Source organism: Schistocerca piceifrons, chromosome 2 (assembly GCF_021461385.2).
Source record: "Schistocerca piceifrons isolate TAMUIC-IGC-003096 chromosome 2, iqSchPice1.1, whole genome shotgun sequence".
NCBI lineage: Eukaryota > Metazoa > Arthropoda > Insecta > Orthoptera > Acrididae > Schistocerca > Schistocerca piceifrons.
In genome coordinates, this window is record NC_060139.1 from 373,871,441 (window position 1) to 373,896,900 (window position 25,460).

The 25,460-nt window shown below is 39.5% G+C and overlaps 1 protein-coding gene across 1 annotated transcript in view; it reads left to right on the top strand.

Annotated features, from left to right (window-relative positions):
* LOC124778016 (prominin-like protein) overlaps positions 1–25,167 on the top strand; it is a 519,332-nt gene extending 494,165 nt beyond the window's left edge. Inside the window, 1 exon segment of the mRNA XM_047253593.1 lies at positions 24,588–25,167. Coding sequence (XP_047109549.1) covers positions 24,588–24,606 — 19 coding nt within the window. The 3' untranslated portion in view covers positions 24,607–25,167.
* Positions 25,168–25,460: the final 293 nt, after the last annotated feature.

A 25,460-nucleotide genomic window follows, 5' to 3' on the forward strand; every position in this document is an offset into this window, starting at 1 on the left:
GAATGCATATGTAGTGGAGTTTACCCTGGTGGAAGATTGGACAAATTGATGGACTCTTTGTTCAGAAGCAGGAGTTGTAGAGCCTCCCTTAATGTACTTGGTGAAGCATACTTCACTTCAGCATCTACCTGTGAGATCAGTCCCATGAACGAATACATCTGTATAGTGAACTTTTTCTTTGCCAAGTAGTACTTTTGTCCTTTCATTATTCCCCCCCACCCCCACCAGTACATATGTATGACGACATGACACAGCACCAAGCCAGGTACTGCAGTGGTTAGCACAATGGACTTGTGTTTGGGAGGACGATGGTTCAAACCTGTGTCCAGCCATACTGATTTAGGTTTTCCTTGATTCTTAAATTGCTTCAGGCAAATGCTGGGATAGTTCCTTTGAAAGGGCATGGCCAATTTCCTTCCCCATCCTTCCCTAATCCAATGGGACCAATGAGCTCACTGTTTGGTTCCCTCCCCTAAACCAACCAATCAAGACACAACTCTTATTCAGTCAACAAAGTCCTCTAAATCCTCTCCAGAATTCTGGGACAGAGAGGAAAGTTTGTCCCTATAGCAGCGAATGCAATGCTTACTTTCATATCTATCCACTAACCCTTCGGCTAGGATGTCAAATGTCTTGGTATTTATGATTTCTTCCACAGAATTTACATAAGTATGAGTCTCTTGTTGTAAGTTCAGGTTGGCAGTTCCTACCAATACCTTGGCACTCAATGTGGACAGTTTCCCTACATCCATTAAATTTAGAATGAAAGTGTGGAATTTTTTTATGGTTTATTTGTGAAGGTCGGTACCAGCAAACCCATTGCAAATTCAGTTACAGGGTGGGATTGAACCAGCTGTGAGAATGCCAGAAATGGGGAAGCGAGGCTAGCTGTGAGCACAGCGCTGCTTTGTGGCGTCACATTTACTAATGTCTCATTACGGCACCTTTGCAGGTCTTCATTTTTCACCCAAAGCTGCTCCAGCCTTGCTTGCATTTGGGGATCCATCTCCAGCTATCCCTGTGACCTGTTGGTGCGCACCTCTTTAAACTACACACATAAAAACAAACAAAAAGTCTTCAGCTGTGCTTCTTAGTAATAGTTCTCATGCCATCAAATTATGTGGTGTCTTCTTTCTAAAAGGGATTTACATTTGTTGATTGATGAATGGCATGACAGCATCAGATAGTGACACAGTGGCTGCGCCTAGTGTCTGAGTGGTGCTAGGTCATCGTACCTACGATGTCATCTTGTGCGGGGCACCCGCAATCTTGTGCAGGGGCTGCTGCAATGTGACCTTGTGAGTGGGCAGCAGAATCAGTGAGGAAGTTTGGAAGTCCTCGTTCAGAAGCGGTGGCAGTGGCAGTGGATCTGGAAAGACTGCTGTGGGAAGCTTGGACTGACTGCACTAAGCACTTGTCAGTTACATCACAACATGGATCCAGACAGCCCCCCATGCCTGCACTTGTGGTTTGGTAATGGGTCATCTAAAAGCTTAAACAGGAAGAATTTTGACCCCATTCCTGACACCAGTTTGTACACCCTACTCAGGGGAAAGCAGTGTGGGCTTGTATTGTAGTTATGCAGTACTTTGGTTTTAGAAAAGAAACTTTTCCAGTTTATTTGCTTGTAGGCATTACTGGTGAAGATTGTCAGGGGATGAGAGAAGATAAGTCCAGCAGCCCCAGAGCCATCTCAAAAGAGAAGGGATATTGCCAAGGAAAAGAAACTTAGCCATTTAATGTCTGCTGTGGGTGGCCATGGCACAGAACAGAAGAGAGAGAGTTTTTTGGCCGCAGCTCCGAGAGTCCTCAGTCTCCCAAGTCAGGTGATTTGTGGGATGTGATTTTATTGGCAAGGCTGCTTTGTTAATGTCGATTCGGTCAGTTCTGGCATGAACTGGTTGAACATTGTTGCATCGGTGATAAGACTGAGGAAGCAAAGGCACCCTCTTTGTAAAATTTAAATAGCAAATAATTCTTGCATTTGGAGCCTTGAGGTGCTTTGTATATTTAGTTTAATTTTTATGGTATAACATACACTGATTGGCTGTCCTTTCGCCCGTTTGACAGTATTCTACATAATTTTAATTTTATTGTCTGCATTACTAATTTCTGTTAGGACACATGCTGTTCTTCTTGTCTGGCAGGTAGGGCAATAATGCCTCTAGATTTTTCGTAAATAGCTGAATGATTGCTAGAGGGTTACAATTACCAGAGACTATTACAGTTGTCAGAGAAGTATTCTGCTGTAACAGTTCATAAGCACATCTTTTTAGGTTCCAATATACGCAAAAACTGTGCTTTAAATATTTTGCTTTGTGTGCAACTTTTACATATGTTGCAGCACCTCCTTTTTCCATGTTAACTCTATGTGAAAGTGACGCTTATCTTTAATCCCTGATGCCTAACTTCTTCCTCGCTGTGTTGTTTTCAGGGAGGCATATTATATCAATCACTTCAGAATTTTTCACATCTTCTAGACATACATCCATCTTACTTTTCAGCTCTCTAATGCTTCGATTGGAACAATTTTTATTTATTTATTTATTTATTTATTATAACTTGTGGCCCTATTGTGTTCCAATTTGTTTCAAGTTTTTTGGTCTGTAACCTGCCTCTATGTATTAACTTTATAATAATATAATAAATTACAAAACATAGCAAAATCTGACATTGGCTAGGATTGTGGAAGTGTCCATGATTTTTGTGACATTACGGTATGGCTTTTATTGTACACTAAAATAGTAAATTCAGTGAGGAAGATCGCCTCTAAACCCAACTAACGATTCCATATTCAGTGTGCTAGCAGTACACACTCATTAATCTTCACATACACATAACAAGAAAGATCCGTGAAATATGGAAAAATTGTGATCTAAATTTGAAAACATTATGGCAAAAATCTCCCAAGAAGACATACAATTTTAGTGGGATACTGTAATGCACAGACTGACAAGGAAAAAGGACACTGGAAAACTGTAGACAAGTATCCTGCCCATAACTTCAAAAATATAAAGAGACTGAGACATTCCATACTGCGCCAACAAAACAACTGAAAGACCATGTCAGCTTCCTTAGAAAAATAACCCAGGAAGCCAAAGACCTGTTGAAGCCCTATAGAAGAGAAAGGGACCTACCAGGTCGATCATACAGCCGTCTCCTCCTACAGAAAGAAATACAGGATGTCCAAGTCCATCAAGGCACAAACATAGATGAGATTATTATTTAACAGGGACTAAAGTGAAACTCACTCTGATGAAAAGCTACTCAACAGAAGCACAGTTACTGAAATTTGACACATAAAAGATCATATAAACAAATTTGAAAGAGGAATAGGGTAAGCAAAAGGCAGACACTGGCGAAAAAGAGGCTAAAGAATTAATGCCATTGAAAAAGAATGTGAAATCCTAACAGTGGGACTCAGAATGTGAAAAAGCAGTGTACAAATGAAAAAGCTGTCCTTAAGAGTAAAAGGGGGTGGTGTGCAGAAAATAAAAACTCTTTTACAAGATGAGGAGGTAGTTGCAAAAAAACCATTGTGCAAAACAAGAGGAAGTATGTAAAGGAACAGTTGGATTCCACTGAAGAAACTTCTTGTAATTACAATGCAAGAGACATATAGTCAGCTTTTGCAGGAGGGATTCATGGATATTGCCTTCAGAATTTGTATTTCAGAAAACCGAATTGAAAACGCATACTCATCAATCATGAAAACTCAGTAATTGGAACTATACTGTCTGACCTCGACTTTCTGAACCCCTGTCAAGATTGTCTCAAAACATTCCCACCTCAATTCATTCAGAATCCTCACCATCTACACAAGTGCAACTCCAAACACAGTTCTTAGACTAAAAAGCAGTATGGCATTAGGAGAAGACGGAATTACTTAAGAATCTTTGACAGAATTCCCTCAAAGAAGTCACTCAAATCTTTACAGAAATCTGGCATATGGGGAAACTTCCCAGTGAATGAAAATGTGCTCTCATTAATATATTGCATGAGAAGGTAAACAAAAGAAGTACAGGGTGTACATAAAGTCTGGGAACACTTTCAGTTATTTATTAAACAAGAACCAAACATTGTACAGATATCATACATAAGTCATTTTGAAGAGAAACACTGAAAGGTGCCCCCCACCCCCTCCTGGTTTTATCGACATAACCGCGTACACTATTAAGATGGCGGCACATTCTAATGTTATGGATGGCACTGAGGAAGAACTGTTATACCTTGACCATTTAAATCCTGACACTATGTTGGAGTGAAGGGGAAACCTTTTTGAAGACTTTGGTGACAGGAAGTTTGAAGAGAGATTTCATCTGTTGAAAGAAACAGTGTAACAATACCAGAGAAGGAAAGTTGCTACTCACCATATAGCGGAGATGCTGAGTCGCGATAGGCACAACAAAAAGATTCACACGTTTAAAGCTTTCGGCCATTAAGGCCTTTGTCAGCAGTACACACACACACACACACACACACACACACACACGCACACAAGCAACTTGCACAGATGTCTGCAATCTCAGAGAGCTGAGACTACCTCTCGTCGTGCCCTGAATTGAGGGAAATGTCCTGACCACTATCCTTCACACCCCTCCTATCATGGTATTTTGCCATCCACCAAACCTACACACTATACTAGTCCATTCTTACACAACCCCTGCTCCCAATCCCTGACCTCATGACTCATACCCCTGTAATAGACCTAGATGCAAGACCTGTCCCATACATCCTCCTACCACCACCTACCCCAGTCCGGTCACTAACATCACCTATCCCATCAAAGGCAGGGCTACCTGTGGAACCAGTCATGTGATTTACAAGCTAAGCTGCAACCTCTGTGCTGCATTCTATGTAGGCATGACAACCAACAAGCCGTCTGTCCGCATGAACGGCCACCAACAGACTGTGGCCAAGAAACAAGTGGACCACCCTGTTGCTGAACACGCTGCCAAACATGATATCCCTCATCTTAATGACTGCTTCACAGCCTGTTCCATATGGATCCTTCCCACCAACACCAGCTTTTCTGAATTGCACAGGTGGGAACTTTCCCTGCAATACATCCTATGTTCCTGTAACCCTCCTGGCCTCAACCTTTGTTACTCACTGTCCTTACCCATCCAGCCCCCTCCATGTTCCCATTCCAGCACTACACAGCTGTCATTTCACCCTCACACCCAGTCTTTTAATTTCTTTTATTTCTCTCCTTTCCACTACTTACCCCCTCCCCCTCCACACCTTCTCTCCTGCCCTCCATCTAAACTGCAACACTTGACTGTTCTCCACTCCCACCATACTATCCCTCCCCCTCCCTGCCCCAGCCTGCCTCCTCCTTACCAGGCCTTAATGGTCGAAAGCTTTAATTGTGTGAATCTTTTTGTTGTGCCTATTGCGACTCAGCATCTCTGCTATATGGTGAGGAGCAACTTTCCTTCTCTGGTGTCGTTACATTCCATCCTGGATTTTCCACTGTTTGAAAGAAACAGTGTGGTGGTTATTAAACCAAATTAATGATAATTTAGAACTTCCTGCTGATTGGAATAACCCTATTTTGCCGTTGAACAGATTTTTGATTACCTTAAAGGCATATGTAGCAGGTGCATTCAACATCCTTAGTAATATACAATGTACAACAGCACAACAAATCATCAGTGATGTGTCAGACATCAGGCAGCAATGTCTCCTCGCTTTATAAGATTTCCTACGAGAGAAGAAGTGTACTCTTGTGACATATGGTATTAGTCAACGGGACTGATTTCCTGGTTTTCTTGGTATCTTGGATTGTACCCATATAAGAATTCAGTCTTCTGGAGGACATAATGCAGAGCTTTTCTGCAATAGGGAATCATATTTTTCCTTTGACTATCAAACCATTAGTGATCACAGTTTGTTAATAAGAAATATTGTCCCTCAGTGGCCGGGCTCTGGGTACTTTGAGAAATTGGGCATTCTTTTTGTGGCAAAGAGAGCATGTGAAGTCACTCACCAGCGATTGTCCATGCAATTTCATGTTTACTAACATCTTTGCATCGCCAGGGCACATTCCAGTGTAATGTACAGAGTTTACCGCTGTCAAATGGATGATTGGCTGATGACAGTTTGGCGACTGGCGATTAACGTTAGTGCACAGCAGAAACATTTTAAACACGGTTTACTTTTAACCATGATTGCAGGACCTTGGTTATCATGCTTTTTTACTGGGTTTGGTGCACTGTGCCATTACAGATTTATGGACAGCCCTGCAGGATCCATGGTGTCAGTTCCCTCCAGCATTACTTCAGACATTAGTCGAGTCCATGTTGTGTTGTGGCACTTCTGCGTGCTCACGGGGGCCTACACGATATTAGGCAGGTGTACCAGTTTCTTCGGCTCTTCAGTGTACAACGAAATATTGCTTCAGAATAAAATTCTACAAAACAAAAGGAGAAAACAAATCCAGTCTCATAGAAGACATGTGAAATAGGTTATTAAAATTTTGTTAACACATCCAGAGCCGTCCGACAACAAGACTTGACCACAAAATTTTAACATATATGGAAAACACTGAAGACTATATCCTGTATTCAATAAGCTGAGAAGTACAGAAATAAATTCTTCAAGTGTTTTAGATGGAAATGTTTAGTGACAATAAATTGACAGTTACAAAGTGCAATTAGAGAAACAACAACAAAATTACCTGAATAAAGAAAATATAATTCAACAATGTAGGAAAAGACAGATTGCCACTCACTGCAAACAGGCATAATCAAAAGACACTTACATAAAGCTTTCGACCACAGCCTAAATCAGCAAAAGAGAGACACACACCATTCATACATACCATTGTGTATGAATGGTGCATGCATCTCTCTTACTGATGAAGGCTGTGGCCGAAAACTTAATGTAAGTGTCTTTTAATTGTGCCTATCTGCAACTTAACATGTCTTCTTTGCGGTGGTTGGTGATCTGTCTTTTCTTTGCGGTGGGTGGTGATCTGTCTTTTTCTACATTGTTGATATTCCTACTTGGAGTTTCCATTGTTTGAAAATGAGTTGCGTTGATACTCCGAGAATTTAATCATACAGCTTCGTTATCCAGTATAGTCCAATCACGCAACAACAACAATACCTCGGAAACACAGCACACATTGTTTTGGTTGAATAAAATTTATAAGCAGCCATCTGTTTTTCAATGTGAATTTATTTGTGTGTCAACAAAAAGTACTCGGACATTGTAAAATTCTTACTTCGTAGTTTTCCCATGGACAGTTTATTTGGCTTGTGCAAAGGAAACTTGCAGATATGCTACTAATAACTGTTTCAGTAGACAGTTATTTTGGCTTCAGGTTTTGTCTACAGAAAAATTATTGTGCTTAGCTAAACAGGAAAGTTTGTAAAATTTGGTTTACCCATTGTTTTGTGAATTACATTAAAATACAAAAATTTAAGCATTACAGTCAGTGCTCTAGAAATGATCAGCATAGGATCAGGCAGCCTAGTCAGGTAATTCAGCTGCAGAGTTGTTTGTCTGTGGTGCACAAGAAGTTACTTGAAACTTAAGAAATCGTTTGATAAACTAATATAGAAGACAAAAGAAGTTTTTTCATTGTCATGCAGTTCACATAGTATATATGTTATAGATGGTTAATGTGTGCCCACTTGTGTGACTAAATGTTTCAGTCTTTTACAGTCTAAGGAACAAATTTTATATGAAGCTGCCAAGCAAGACTCTTTCTACTGTTATTACTGCATATTACAATGAATGCCGAAGTTGTACAGTGACATCTCCAACATGAGTTTTGTCCACAATTTCACTAAATAGGGTGCTTTGTTCTGCAGAAACTCTCTTTTATAAACACTAGTATAAAAATACTCACCATACCTCAAAGGCATTATTACAAATATTGTAATTAACACCCCTATCAAGTATTAGCCTCGAGTGAGCGATCCAAACTAGTAACTTACTCATTTATTTTCTGAGTTAGTTCAGTGGGAATGTGTGCAACACTGCAGGTTTTGATTATGTAGCAAAGAAGGAACAGTATAACCTATCAAAAATCGGGTAGAAAATTGATGATAAACAGATATTTCTTAGCAAGAGAAAGTGATTCTTAATATATCATTGGGTCCACCATCAGAGTAATCAATTTTTGGAGAAGCTTAAGAGTCATAAGTGAACAAGTTTTATGGTTACTGTATTTATTGTGTGTTGGTCTAACAAATTCAACATGTATTGAGCACATCTGATCATCCACATTTGCAACCAACATCTGTCTTTTTCTATTTCTCTCATTTTGTCCTTGGCGCAACTTCACAATGAGGTGACAAAAGTCAAGGGATAGTGATATGCACGTACAGTGATAGTGACAGTATCACATACACATCGTGTAGAAGGGCAGAGCATTGGCGGAGCTGTCATTTGTACTCAAGTGATTCATGAGAAAAGATTTTCAACATGATTGTGGCCATATGACAGGAATTATCAGACTTTGAACACAGAATGGTAGTTCGAGCTAGATGCAGGGGACATCCCATTCTGGAAATCGTTAGGGAATTCAATATTCTGAGATCCACAGTGTCAAGAACGTATGGAGAACACAAAATTTCAGGGATTACTTCTCACCATGGACAACACAGTGGCTGATGGCCTTCACTTAACCACTGAGAACAGTGGCATTTTCATGGGGTTATCAGTGCTAACAGACAAGCAACACTGTGTGAAATGACTACAGAAATCGATGTGGGACATACGGTGAACATATCCGTTATGACAGTGTGGCGAAATTTGGTGTTAGTGGGTTGTGGCAGCAGATGATGGATGCAAGTGCCTTTGCTAACAGCATGACATCACCTGCAAGGCCTCTCCTGGGCTTGTGACAGTATTTGTTGGCCCTTAGATGACTGGATCATGGCCTGGTCCAACGAACCCCAATTTCAGTTGGCAAGAGCTTATTGTAGGGTTTGAATGTATTGCAGACCCCATGAAGCCATGGACCCACATTGTCAACAAGGCACTGGGCAAGCCGATGGTGGCTCCATAATGGTGTGGGCTGTGTTTATATGGAATGGCATGGGTCCTCCGCTCCAAGTGAAGTGGTCATTGACTGGGAATGGTTATGTTTGGCTTCTTGGAGACCATTTGCAACCATTCATGGACCTTACGTTCCCAAACAAAGATGGAATTTTTATGGGTGATAATGTGCCCTGTCACTGGGCCACTATTGTTTACCATTGGCATGAAGAGCATTCTTGACAATTCAAGCAAATGATTTGGCCACCCAGATTGCACGACATGAATCCCATCAAATATTTATGGGACAAAATCCTGCACTGGCAACACTTTTGCAAATATAGATGGCTATAGAGGCAACTTGGCTCAGTATTTCTGCAGGGGACTTCCTACAACTTGTTCAGTCCATGCCACAATGAGTTGCTGTTCTACACTGGGCAAAAGGAGGTCTAGCTGATATTAGGAGGTATCCCATGACTTTTGTCGGCTCAGTGTACTTACATAAGTTGCTCAATGACATTTGTGCATGCCCAAATTCAGTTGACACACAATTGACTACTCCATAACTAGAATTTTGGCTAAAATATGTGGAAACAGCAGCTGAAGGTGCAACTGCATTTAGAACCATCATGTCACTTTAGTTTCATGTGGTACTTGGCTTTACTCTAAGCTTATTTTTATCTTGTGTATCATATTGCTTGGGAGGTTCATCTAGCATCTGTTAGCACATAATATCCTTTATGGAGATTAGTACACAAAGGATGCGCATTTGAACTGAAAAGAATTTTCACAGTGCCTATCCTAGCATTTTCTTTAAGCAAATTATGAAAGAAACTAAACCTGAATGTTTGGATGGGAGAAGAGTACCATTGTTACCTTTTATTTCAGTTTATTGTTCACTCTTAGTTAGAACTAATTATCTTCAATATTGTTAGGCCAAAGATCTTGCTCTGCACCCACACATACAGCTCAGTGCCTGATTTATTATTATTTGTTAGCTGCCATGTGTCACTGGCATTCTGGACATACAAAGATGAGCTACTGAGATTGCCCGAAGACATTAATATTGTTTCACTACTTCCACAATTTTGTAACACTTACTGCGCATTTTGAGGAGTTTTCTTTCATGCGTGATGAATTCAATTTGTAGGAAATAATGTTCATATTTTGATACTAGTTAATGTACAGATATGGACTCTAAGCTAAGTGACAGCTCCAAACAAATTACAGTCCCAGACTTTTCCATATTCCTCATGTTGGCAGGTATGTCTATACACTGTTTGGCTTCTGGATTAACTTGCACTTCATGTTATGATTCGTGAAGAAAATTTTCTCATATTGTTTGGAAAATTTAAATGAAATTTTTTTTTTAAATTTCTTACATCTACTAACATGCATGCTGACTCAAAATCATGCAGAATATGAATATTTTCATTTGTAGAAGATCATATTCAAGTTCTGATATTGGTAAAAGTATAAATATGGACTCTCATCCAGGTGACAGCTCCAAACAAATCACAGTCCCAGACATTTTCCATATTCCCCGTGTTGGCAGGTATGTCTATACACAGTTTGGCTTCTGTATTAATTTGCACTTTATGTGATGATTTGTGAAGAAAATTTTCTCATGTTGTTTGGAAAATCTAAATGAAATATATATATATTTTTTTTCTTTTATTTCTTACATCTACTAACACGCATGCTTACTCAAAATCATCCAGAATATGAATATTTTCATTTGTAGGAGGTCATATTCAAGTTCTGATATTGGTAAAAGTACAAAAATGTATTCTCATCCAGGTGACAGCTCCAAACAAATTACAATCCCAGACGTTTTCCATATTCCCCGTGTTGGCAGGTACGTCTATACACTGTTTGGCTTCTGGATTAAGTTGCACTGTATATGATAATTCGTGAAGAAAGTTTTCTCATATTGTTTGGAAATTCTCAATGAATTTTTTTTTTTATTTCTTACATCTACTAACATGCATGCTAACTCAAAATCATCCAGAATATGAATATTTTCATTTGTAGGAGGTCATATTCAAGTTCTGATATTGGTAAAAGTACAAAAATGTATTCTCATCCAGGTGACAGCTCCAAACAAATTACAATCCCAGACATTTTCCATATTCCTCGTGTTGGCAGGTATGTCTATACACTGTTTGGCTTCTGTATTAACTTGCACTTTATGTGATGATTCGTGAAGAAAATTTTCTAATATTGTTTGGAAAATCTAAATGAAATATATATATATATTTTCTTTTATTTCTTACATCTACTAACACGCATGCTTACTCAAAATCATCCAGAATATGAATATTTTCTTTTGTAGGAGGTCATATTCAAGTTCTGATATTGCTAAAAGTACAAAAATGTATTCTCATCCAGGTGACGGCTCCAAACAAATTACAATCCCAGACGTTTTCCATATTCCCCGTGTTGGCAGGTACGTCTATACACTGTTTGGCTTCTGGATTAACTTGCACTGTATATGATAATTCATGAAGAAAGTTTTCTCATATTGTTCGGGAATTCTCAATGAATTTTTTTAATTTCTTACATCTACTAACATGCATGCTAACTCAAAATCATCCAGAATATGAATATTTTTATTTGTAGATCATATTCACATTCTGATACTGGTAAAAGTACAAATATGGACTCTCAGCCCGGTGACCGTTCAAAACAAATTGCAATCCCAGGCATTTTCCATATTCCCCGTGTTGGCAGGTAAGTTTATACACTGTTTGGCTTCTGGATTGTTTGCACTGTATATGATAATTTTTGAAGAAAATTTTCCTGTATTGTTTTGGAAATTCTAAATGAATATATATATATATATATATATATACATATATATATATATATATATATATATATATATATATATATATATATATATATATATATATATATATATATATATATATATATATATATAGGGGGGGGAAACATTCCACGTGGGAAAAATATATCTAAAAACAAAGATGATGTTACTTACCAAACGAAAGCGCTGGCAGGTCGATAGACACACAAACATACACACAAAATTCTAGCTTTCGCAACCAACGGTTTCTTCGTCAGGAAAGAGGGAAGGAGAGGGAAAGACGAAAGGATGTGGGTTTTAAGGGAGAGGGTAAGGAGTCATTCCAATCCCGGGAGCGGAAAGACTTACCTTAGGGGGAAAAAAGGACGGGTATACACTCGCACACAAACACACATCCAGACACAAGCAGACATATTCAAAGACAAAGAGTTTGGGCAGAGATGTCAGTCGAGGCGGAAGTGCAGAGGCAAAGATCTCCGCTAATTTCAAGTTGCCGCCACTCATACCTCACCTGTCATTCAACAACATCTTTGCCTCTGCACTTCCGCCTCGACTGACATCTCTGCCCAAACTCTTTGTCTTTGAATATGTCTGCTTGTGTCTGTATATGTGTGGATGGATATGTGTTTGTGTGCGAGTGTATACCCGTCCTTTTTTCCCCCCTAAGGTAAGTCTTTCCGCTCCCGGGATTGGAATGACTCCTTACCCTCTCCCTTAAAACCCACATCCTTTCGTCTTTCCCTCTCCTTCCTTCTTTCCTGATGAGGCAACAGTTTGTTGCGAAAGCTTGAATTTTGTGTGTATGTTTGTGTGTCTGTCGACCTGCCAGCATTTTCATTTGGTAAGTCACATCATCTTTGTTTTTAGATATATGTTTCCTACGTGGAATGTTTCCCTCTATTATAACCATATATATATATATATATATATATATATATATATATATAAAATTATTTCTTACACCTACTAACATGCATGATGATTCAAAAACATCCAGAACTGTGGTAGAACAGATGGATAGTGGTGGCAACATCAGCATCCCACGTGTTCCTCTTGTTGAGAGGTAGGTGCTCCATTAGGTATGAAGGTAATTGAACCATTTGTACGAGGATGTGTTGAAAAGTAATGCCGCTGAATTTTTTTGTGAAAACTCTTAAAGCTATTTAAATAAAACAAAGTTTATGAACATTCTACATCTTTATTCCTCATGTCTACATATTTATTTATCAAAAAACAAAGATGATGTGACTTACCAAACGAAAGCACTGGCAGGTCGATAGACACACAAACAAACACAAACATACACACAAAATTCAAGCTTTCGCAACAAACTGTTGCCTCATCAGGAAAGAGGGAAGGAGAGGGAAAGGCAAAAGGATGGGGGTTTTAAGGGAGAGTGTAAGGAGTCATTCCAATCCTGGGAGCGGAAAGACTTACCTTAGGGGGAAAAAAGGACGGGTATACACTCGCTCGCGCGCGCACGCACACACACACACACACACACACACACACACACACACACACACACACACACACACACACACATCCATCCACACATATACAGACACAAGCAGACATATTTAAAGACAAAGAGTTTATTTATCAATATAGTCACCCTGGTGACAAGCACATTTCTCCCAACAAAAGACCAGTATGTTGATACCATCACTGTAAAATGTTTAGCTTTGTTGATGGAGCCACAACCTCACCTCTGCTTGCATCAATTCAGCACTATAAAAATGAATACCTCAAAGGTGTTCTTTATGTTTTGGAAACATGAAAATCGGATGGGACCAGATTGGGACTGTATGGAGGATAATCTATGACCGTGAACTAATGCGTCCGAATATTGCAGATGTCGCAGTGCTCATGTGTGGTCTGGCATTGTCATGCTGAAGGAGAGGGTGCTCCATGTGTGGACAAACTCTTTGTGAAACTCAATTATAGCATGCTGTTTTTCATGTTGTGACATAGTTACATTACACACCTTTATGTTACATGCAGCAGTTTGGAGTTTTCCAGATGTGGAGGGTTGCAACTTGTCAGCAAAGCGAGAAAGTCAACCAAGGCATGCCATGTAAAGCCTCATCCAATACTGAGAACAGAGTAAAAAATTTTGAAGCATTATTTTTCAACATGCCCTCATAATAAATTGTACAGTAGTTGTCCAGTGGAGAAGATTAAGACATATTTTATTACAAGCTCATTTTGGAAGTGAGGGTGGTTTGACTAACTGAAGTGTGATTAAATCAATGTGTTACTTTTGACAGTTGAGAGCAAAGAGATTTCTGGATAGGCTATTCTGAATGCACCAGTCAGTTACCACTGATATTCAACACAATGTTCTACTGTTTAATGATTGCAAAGCAACAGGAAGATGCACTCTACTTGATGGTGTTATATGTTGGTGGGATAGAGGGAAGGCTGGCTTGCCATTGTGATTGCCATAGCAACAGTGTCGTCTCTTTTTCCTGGGAGCTAAATGTCAGAAAGTCGAAAGTTATTTTAATGGAACAATAATGATAACCTCAGTTTATTTGTAGACATGGATCAAAACGGACACAGGAGTTCATAATTCCAAAGTGAAAATAATTTACAAAGGCTAGAGCCACTGCAGGGTGGTACATAAATGTGTGCAATAATAAACCAAGTATCAGGACCATTACTCCAGTAGGGTGAAGACTGTCTGTGAACCCATGGGCAAAGAATGAATGAATAAGTAAATAATGGATGTTGCCTGGTGCTATTTTTAAGATACGAGCTACCATTTAGAAATCATTAAATTAATGACATATACAAAGACAGAGTAAGAAAGCTGCAGATTTCAGAGAGCTCTACGAAGGCAGATTTTAAAAGTACAGTGACTTTTCCAGTATAATGGAAGCAGTGAGCCCTGTTGGATGTTCACAAGCTGCCTTGATTAGAATCTCTTGGTAATGGATAAATAATACTAAAACTGCTGTTAGCAGAATGTTAGCCCTCCTTGTCTCATTCAAAATTATGAAATTTCCTTAACATACTTAATGAGTCATGTTTAGAGTTGGTTTGAAAATGTTGTATCCATTGAAATACTTGGGCCTTCCCACACATTGTTACACTTGACAGCACAAAAACTGGCTGCCCCTAAGAATTCTAAGTCCAGCCATCTGCACAGTCCGGCAACACTGTATGATGAAGAAGTGTCTGGAGGAACTGTTATCTTCCACTTGAGTTGTTACAGTTTTGTATCTGCTCATGTAAACATTGGACAATGCAGACAAAGAGTTGCTGGTTGAGTCCACTCATTCCTTTACCTTTTTTATCCACGTTTCGGCTGTCTGCTAAAGGTATCAATCAGATGAAACCTCAAAGATAATTTGCTTCAGTTTCTGACCCATCAGTAATAGCAATGCCGTCCAGAAAAGAGCTCATAGTTGCCACAAGGTCGGAACAGTTCATGGTAGTGTGTTTATTCACCCTAAAACGCCCACTGGTCCACTCAACACTCTCTGCCACCTGACCAGATGAATGTGGTGTGTTGTGGTGCATCTTGCGAAAGTTTCTATTCTCGCATTGCTAAGCACAAATTCGTTTCTTATTCTATGTTGATTTTCCGCACAAAATAACTTTGATAAACAGAGCAAACACTGTGCAGTATACAACATGCTTAAGTTACAGCAAGGGTATTTATCAATTGTTGTTCTCTTAATTGAAGTTCTAGTGTAGGTCTTGAAGTTACAAATTGAATTTTGTATACTTGTATCTTATGAACATTATTTAAGCATTATAAAATAGCCGCAAGTGAAAAGGTTCACAATTTGTGAAATATTGGTAGCATTGGGTTTTTAATAAAGGGGTGAATGCAGCGGAGGCTCCTTGAAACATTCGATATTTGTGTGCAGGCAGATCACATCAAAAAAGGATTTTCTTGTGTCAAGAGAGATCATTCTGGCATGAAAAACTTTCTACCCTGAAGAAGTCTCAATAACTGATATGTGATGAAGGGTAACTATTTAACCTTCGTGTGACATTTGCATTCAATATCCAAAGTTCAGAAGTCAAGTGCAGGAGTACTGCAAGCTCTAATTCAAAGCAACAAAACCCAGACGGATGACTATTATTGCATTTTTGTTTGAATGTCATCAGTTCGCTCATTGAGCATTATTGACAACAAATGTCAAGCGCGATGGACACACCTCTGTGGAGGAGCTTTTAATATGCAATGCCCTTTTTGTGCCCCCAGATGCAAAATATTATCTGTTCACACTGCCCTTTGATAGAGGAGAGATCTTTTGTTATGGCTCGGCCTTTCATTTCTTCTTAGGAAGTTAACATAAAGACATCATAATTCATCATCAGTAACAATATTGCTCAGGAATGCTCAATTAGCAGACTGATGACGCTCAAACAAAAATGCAGTAATATTCACCCTTTGCTTTATATTATGCTGAATTAGAGGATCCAGTGCTCCTACACCCAGAACCTTGCCAGTTGAATGAAAATTTCACATAATTTTTTAAATGGTCACAGTTCATCACATATGCCAATTTTTGAGATTTCTTAAACGTGGAAAACTATTCCTGGCAGAAAGATCTTTCTTGAAACAAGAAAATCCTTTCATGACAAAGGAAAGTCCAGAATGGAATTGAACAATATTATGAAAAGGACAGTTGCTACACACCGTATAGTGGAGGTGCTGAGTCGCAGATAGGCGCAAAAAAAAACATAATTGGAAAGTGAGCTTTCGCCAACAAAGCCTTTGTCAGAAATAGACAACATAAACATACACACTCATGCAAATGCAACTCGCACACACATGACCGCAGTCTCCGGTACTAAAGGCAGATGCAGGCAGCAGCGCATGGTGGAAGAGGCAACCAGGTGGTGGGGTAAGGTGAAGGGGGAAGGATAACAGGGTAGGGGTAGGGGACAGTAAAGTGCTGCTGATGCGAGCATACAGGGACGAGGTGGAAAGAGGATAGGAGGGTAGAGCAGCTAGGTGCAGTAGGGAGGTTAGATTGGGGGGGGGGGGGGGGTAGCGGAAAATGAGAGAAGTAGAGAGACTGGGTTCATTGGTGGAATAGAGGGCTGCATAGTGCTGGAATGGAAGTAGCTGCACAATTCAGAAAAGCTGGTGTTAATGGGAAGGATTCAGATGGCACAGGCTGTGAAGCAGTTGTTCAAAAGAAGAACGTCGTGTTCACAGGTGTGCTCAGCAATGGGGTGTCGAGCTGTTTCTTGGCCGCACTTGGTTGGTGGCCATTCATGCGAACAGACAGCTTGTTCGTTGTCATGCCCACATAGAAAGCAGCACAGTAGTTGCAGCTTAGCTTGTAGATCACATGACTGTTTCACACGTAGATGATGATTCTGACTCGACTAGAATAGGTGGCAGTCGCAGTGGCGCTGTTGGTGAGAGGACGTATGGAACAAGTCTTCCATCTAGGTCTACTACAGGGATATGAGCCATCAGTCAAGGGGTTGGGAGCAGTGGTTGTGTAAGGATTGAGAAGTATATTGTGTAGGTTCGATGGATGGTGGGATACCATTGTGGAAGGTATGGGAGCGATATTGGGTAGGACATTTCTCATTTCAGGGCATGACAAGAGGTAGTTGAAACCATAGCAGAGAATGTAATTCAGTTGCTCCAGTCCCAGTTGGTACTGAGTCATGAGACAATGCTCCTCTGTGGCTGGACAGTGGGACTTTGTGCGGTGGTGGGTGTCTGGAAAGATAAGACAAGGGAGATCTGTTTTTGCACAAGGTTGGAATGGTAGTTACAGTCTGTGAAAGCCTCAGTGAAACCTTTGGTATATTTAGAGAGAAACTGCTCGTTACTACAAATGCGCCAGCAATGGTTGGCTAGGCTGTATGGAAAGAAGTTCTTGTTATGGAATGGGTGGCAGCTGTTGAAGTGGAGATTCTGCTGGTTGTTGGTAGGTTTGGTATGGACAGACACAGATGTAGCCTTCTTTGAGGTGGAGATCAACATCGAGGAAGGTGGCTTGTTGGGGTTAAGTAGGATCAGATAAAACAAATGGGGGAGAAGACGTTGAGGTTCTGTAGGGATGTGAATAGTGTGTCTTCACTTTTGATACGGATCATAAATATGTCATCAATGAATCTGACCAGCCTGAGGGGTTTGTGATACTGAGTGTTTAGAAAGGATTCCTCTACATGGCTCATGAATAGGTTGGCATAGGAGGTTGCCATGCACTTGCCCACAGCCATACCCTGGATTTGGTTGTAGGTAATGCCATCAAAGGTGAAGCAATCATGGGTGAGAATGTAGTTGGTTATGGCAACAAGGGATAAGGTTGTTGGTTTAGAATCTGTTGGGCATTGGGAAAAGTAGTGCTCAACAGTGCTAAGGCCATGAGCATAAGGGACGTTAGTGTAAAGGGAGATGGCATCAATAGTGAGGCTTTCCCAATGCCCAATGGATTCCGAACGAACAACCTCCTTCCTAGTTGCCATGACAAACTATATCCTCTCACCCGCAATTACTTCTTTTTGAAAGACATTACCTCATAAACCAATTCAGGGTACGGCTATGATCACCCAAATGGTACCAATCTATGTCAACCAGGACCATCTAGAAGAATCCTTTCTAAACACCCAGAACCCTGAACCCCTCACCTGGTTCAGATTCATTGATGACATGATCTGGATCGAGGGTGAGGACACCCTTCCATATTTCATTAGAATCTAAACACCTTCCCCACCATTCATTTCACCTGGTCCTACTCAAACCAACAAGCCACCTTCCTTTTGTTGATCTCCACCTCAAAGATGGCTACATTGGTACCTCTTTCCATATCAGTACCTCCATTTTGACAGCTGTCACCCATTCCATACCAAGAAGACCCTTCCATACAGCGTAGCCACCTGTAGCCATTGCATCTGTAGTGATGAGCAGTCCCTCTCGAAGTATACTGAGGGTCTCACTGAGGCCTTCACAGATCATAATTACCCTCCCAACCTTGTACAAAAACAGATCTTCCTTGCCTTATATTTCCTGTCACCCACCACCTCACAAAATCCCACCACCCTGCCACAGAGGAGCATCCTCTCACGACTCAGTACCACCTGGGTCTGGATCAAGTGAATTACATTCTCTACCAGGGTTTTGAATAACTTTCATCATGCTCTTAAATGTGAAATCTCCTACTGAATATCCTTCCCACCCTTTCCACAGTGGTATCCTACCACCTACCAAAACCACACATTATAGTTGTCCATCCCTACACAACCCCACTCATAGCCCCTTGCTTGATGGTTCATATCTCTGTAGTAGACCTAGATGCAAGACCGTTCCGTATGTCCTCCCACCACCACCTACTCCAGTTCGGTCAGAAACATCACCTTCCTTTGAAACCAGTCATGTGATCCACAAGCTAAGCTGCAACTACTGTGCTGCTTTCTACATGGGCATGATAACCAACAAGTTGTCTGTCCGCATGAATGGCCACCGACGAAGTGTGAGCAAGAAACAACTCGACACCCCATTGCTGAGCACACCTGCCAACACGACGTGCTTCATTTCAATGACTGCTTCACAGCCTGTGCCATCTGGACCTTCCCACCAATACCAGCTTTTCTGAATTGTGCAGGTGGGAACTCTCCCTGTAATATATCCTACATTCCCATCAGCCTCCTGCCCTCAACCTTTGCTAGTCATCGTCCTTACCCATCTAGGCCCTTCGCTGTTCCCATTCCAGCACTACAAAGCCCTCTGTTCCATCAACAACAACACACCCTCAGTCTTTTTACTTCTCTCCTTTTCTGCTAACCCCTTCCCTCCGCTCTCTGTCTAACCTAGCTGCCCTACCCTCTCTATAGCTCGTCCCTGTATCCTACCACAAGCAGTACTTTACTGTCCTCACCCCTACTATCACTCCCCTCTATGCACCAGCCTTCTCCTTATCCCTACACGGTTGCCTCTCCCATCATGCACTGCTGCTCGCGGTCCACCTTCAGTTGCCAGAGACTGTGGTCATATATGTGAGAATTGCATTTTTGTGTGTGTGTGTGTGTGTGTGTGTGTGTGTGTGTGTGTGGGTGGTGTTTATTTTTGATGAAGGCTTTGCTGGTTGAAAGCTCACTTTCTGACAGTTTTATGTTGTGCCTAACTGCGACTCAACATCTCCACTGTATGGTGAATAGCAATTGTCCTTTTCATAAAATCCTTTTCTGATGTGATTCGTGTGATAGCACTTGCTCCACACATGACACAAATGTTTCAAACTGCTTCTACTGCTTTTACCCTTCTATTAAACCAAAAGTGAACAATATATTGCAAATGTTAGGCTTTTCCACTTGTGACTCTATGTTATAATGACAATTGATGGATACAGTCACAGTAACTGATGCATATTCTGTTACTGCACAGTGTTCACTTGGTTTATTGTAGTTATTTTGTGGGAAAAGTCAAAACTACAATAACAGTTGATTTTTTGGTTACCAATGTGAGAGCCGAAATGTACAAGAGATGCACCACACCGCATTTCCCTGGTCGGACAGCAACTTGAGACAAGCAGCCGGTGGTAGGTGAGCCGTTGTTGGTAGCCACTGCAGAGCAAGCGTTCGAACAAAAACTGTTTTGATATTGATGAACCCGTGAGCTCTTTTGTGGAAGGTTTTGCTATTGCTGGTGGTTTAGAAAATGAAGCTAGCAGCCAGGTGAAATGCAGTTAAAGAAATAAATTAATGTGTTGACTCTTTCAAGTACCTTAGCATCTACAATGTGCATTGTAGACAACAAGAAGAAATAGCACTCTAACAGTTACAGTGGTAGACAATACTTCCTCCGGACACTTCCTCATCCCAAGGTGTTCCCAGATCATACAGATGGCTGGACCTGGAATTCAGAGGAATAGCCAATTTTGTGCTTTCAAATGAACGTTTTACTAAATACTTCATCAGCCCAGAACAGATGACCTATGTGTGTGCCCTTGCCATCAATAATTTCAGCAGGTGCAACAGCATCGCAGCTAAACCTTGGAACAATGAAAATGAGTTCCCTATTGACATATTCAGTTACCTGTTATGTCAGTATTGTACCTTTTCAACATGTTCATCATAGGATTATTAATTAGTAACAATGGTACAATGCTACATGGGCCTGTTAAGATACTGGGGCCATTAAAAAGGGCATTTTTTTTTCATAGGAAATGTGGTATTTTTTACTAGTGGAATGGACATCGCACAAGGATATTAAGTTTACAAATGTAAAGTCATAGACCATGTCCTGATATCTAAAGAAATAAATGTGTGTGTGTGTACGTGGTGCCATCTGCAGGTTTATGCTAAGAATATGTTTAATCATAGTGAAATTCAGCTGTTGCTCATACTTAAGATCACCCAGTGTGCCATTAATTAAGTGATCATAACTAGTAACTGATCAGTACATAAGACATTACAGATTTTAATGAACATGCTCTGCTGGAAACTTGGTACCCTTCGAATGGCTTTAATGTGCGTTTAATCTCAGTGAAACAGGTTTGGAAATTTTGTGTTATTTGCCATGGTAAAGGATGGACACTCTTATTAGTAGGAAATGTAACTTTTTCATATGTTTTGTTTTTGAAGTTGTCTTGTATGTCATATGAAATTCGTAAAATATACTGCTACTGCTGAAGTGGGAAAAGCTTGAGAGTGGATTCATAATACACTATCAATTTCTGCATTAAATCAGTTAGTGTGAGATATAGTGCATTTTGTGTATTTCATAATCTTCCAAACTTGAAATCCACGTAGTTTAACAAGAATGATTAACTGGCCAACTTATCTAATTGAAATGCCTTTTGTTCAAATTAACACAGTTATGAACAGTATTTCTCAGACGTAGAAAATGTTGGAGGAGGGTTATGTACTCATGTGCAACATTTCACGGTAACTTCTTTTGTAAGTATATTCATAGAAACAAGCAGAATGTTGGAGCAAGCCGAATGTAAAAGGATTTGTACATAAAAATACTTAACTAATATTCCTGTGTGCTCTTCATTAACTTAACTAACCTTTGCATCATATTAACCTAGTATAATTCCCACTTTCTATCCTCTGTACTAACATGCATGAACCTTTGCTACATACAGGAAAGGTGAGGAAAAAAAATCAGTTACCTTGTCAAATTATTATAACAGCCAACCACCATATTTAGCTTTTGGAGATAATATCCACTATCCCCGGCTTCCTCGTGTCACCCTCAGTACTCAGGATTACGTAAAAGTGAGTATGCTAAGTTTCTTTGTATTTCTTATTAAGTCAATTCCTACTTTTCTTAGTGTTTTTATCCATTTCCAAGACATTTCTCATCTTGTTATATTAAGGTACTGGTCAGCAATAGTTTCTGCATTTAATGTTTTGGGAATTGTGTTTAGTACAGTTTATAACGTGTTAAAACACACTCTTTCTTTGTGCTCAACTGAGATTGTGCGAGAGGAAAGAGGAACTGGGCAGGAGTGAGCTGAAGGGGGGCAGGGGGGTAAGCTGCAAGAGAGAGGGAAAAGAGTGTAGCAACAGGTGCACATAAGTAGTACATGATGAAATAGTATAGGAGGCATGGTTTAGGAGGGAGCACAAGGTGTTGAATTGTTCAGTGCAATTCACTGAATCTGTGCCATTCTTCTGTATGGAAGGAAGATCACTTAACTACATAATGTTTGGATGTTCGTTGTGATCTATTTAAAGTAATTTAGTATTGCAGAACAATACTATAGCACTATTGTCACATGGTGAGTGCCCCAATAAAAGACTGTTGGGCTTGAAGCAATAGTGTTGTAGATATTTTTAAGAAAGTGGGTGGAGTGTTTTGGCATAGTGCTATGTATATTTGCTACATTTTTCCCCTTATACTCAAGGGCACCCTGGTGAGTTGCAACAAGTCTAATCTTGCTTGGCTGCCTAAATGAGTGTATCCAGAGCCATTTATCATGAAATCATAAAACAATTTTGCCTTTTTTTGCTATTCTCCTTGCAATTGAAGTTGCTGGATGACTCTGGGTTCTAAGAACTTCCAGCGGAGTTCTACCTTCATGATGTTTTTTCCTCATGCTACTATTCAGTGTCAAAAAATACTGAAAATGTGAATATAGGAAGCATACACATGTATCTGAATGTTACCTGCCTGGCAGGAAAATATGTCCAAATCCCATTCTGACTATATCAGTTAGGCACCAATTATAAAGTGGTAGTATTGGTATGTTTGGCAATCAATAAATGCAGTCTTAACCGTTATTTAGCAAGAAATGGTGCCACATTTCCTCCTCCTCCTCCCTCACCCATCTTGCCCTTCCAGCACTAAGATCCTGTTTTTTGATTCTGATTTGTTTAATTGCATACTATAACCTATGACTGTTCTCAAAATCTCTCTTTACAGAATCACAGTGATTGAAATGTGTGGATAGGTGGTTCCTAGTTTAGTTTAATGTTATGGAGAAATTTCATGTGGAAAGATTAACTTTGAGGTCACGGAAACAGCCAAAATTTGTACGCACATCTTTCATCAAAACATGTGCAGCCAGGTGGGGGTTGTGTAATGCTAGCTTTGCTGCAAGTCATGAAGTGATAGATGATTTCTTGTTTCAGTATTTAGAGAGGAAAATGAATGTTAACTGAAAAAGAAAAAAGTGTATCATATACTCTAATCACTGTGTTGCAATGTATTCTGTGGTTTAGTCATGATCATGAAGTTTTGCAAAGCTACACAATATGTTTACAAAATTGTAGTATAATGATATCTTTTACTAGTGGTCAGCTTGCATTTGTTTAATGCTATAATAGCTCCATTTTATAATTATAAATAATTTTGATAGCATTGCAAATATGTGAATATAAGAGCATGTTACAGAAAAAGTGGGTGCTTCAGGATTACAATTTCTTCTTACGCCTTCCCATCAGTTCCATTCCAGTGTGTTAGATGGCAAAATTCACGTTACATGTGCATCAGAATAGCTTGAACAGAAACTGGGGACTATTTATTCTCACAAAAAAGGAAATACAAAAAGGTCAAGTAATTACATATAGGGAAATACTGCCTTTCTGGACTGTTGCTTAAAGAGTTTTGTTCAGATGCACACTTCATTTTTCCAAAAAAAGTCATGAACCATTGCAATTGAAATAAAAGGGAGCCTCTTTTTTGTATCTGATAGTTGGTGATACTGTTTGAAATATAACCACCATACCCAAATCTTCAACACAGCTTGCTGTGGTACTCAAAGTTTGTGGCTCGAGCAGACTGTAGATTTTTTTACTCCTTGCGGAACTTTCTGTTGACAGAGACAAAAGTGTCCCTAAATTGTTGATACCAAGGCACATTGCTCAGTTTACATGGCAATTATTTTCCATAATTCCTTCTAAATACACATTGTACTGTCGTAACAGATAAACATTTCGCATATTCCAACATAGAAAGCTCTCTTTTTGCTTTGGCATCTTGTCGAGGCACTGCACTCCTAATGACAACTGATGGCCACAGTGCAAACTTGATGAGTTTGTGGCTTTATTCATCCACCAGTCATATTTGTACAAATAATTTTTGGAAAGTGTAGACCTTTGAAAATATATGAATCATTTATAGTAACCCAGTGTAAGAACAACTCTTTTACAGTAGCTCAATATCATAGAGATCACAAGATAAGATTTCTCAGTTTGGATTTTTATAGTAGTAATAATGCTCCTAATACTACTACTAGTAGTAGTGTTAATAATGGTAATAATAATACTCTTATATTTTACTGTAACTTAAATAGTTAATTGATCATATATTTCTCTGTTTTTTCAGTGACAGCAGCAGAAGATAAGCTGTACACACAAGAGAAAAACATTTTTAATTCCTGTGATTGTTTCATCCTCTGTAGCTCAAGTAGCTCCAGCTTTGTGGGCAGAGTGAGCACAATAAAGTCCATGTATCATTACTGTATTTTCAGAAGTTTTTAATATCTTATTGTTGCATTCAAAACTGTGATTCTGCAGGACATGCATTGCATTATTTTTAAAACATAAACAAAGTGATATGTACAAATTTGCCTCAGTGTAGCTGATAAATAGGATTAGTTAAATAAATGTTCTGAACTCTGAAATGAAATGTTAAACGTATGTTATATTTTAATGCATTGCGTGTTAATTTTCTTTTTATATATTTGAGGAGAACTGCTGATGGTGTATTTGCAGAAAATGAGTGTCTATGAAGTAAAATGGAGTAGCTGGAGAAAAAAAAAATCTTGTCAACAAAGCACCAATAATCTTTACTGAACTTTTCAAGTGCTATAATGTTAAATTGTTTGACAACCTTTGAAATGTTCACATTTTCATGGCTAATAAATTCTGCTGAAGAAATAATTTTCAGAGTTCTGGCATGAAAACAAAAGAGAAGTAGTCATAGACAGAACATGCCACTTGAATAAAACATTCCTTTTGAATAGATAATAGTATTCATTTCCACATTCATTACCCATGAAACATAAACAGGGGATTTTCAACTGAAATAGGAAATTTATACTAATTTACCATGCCAGCAAATTATATCAGTATTATCATTTTATTTTGACCCACTTGTTAGTAACAAACCTCTAAACAACAGAAATTATTGTGCATTTAAAACTTAAGTCTGTGCCACTCATGTGAAGTACATACAATTTTGTATGACTGTTAAGTT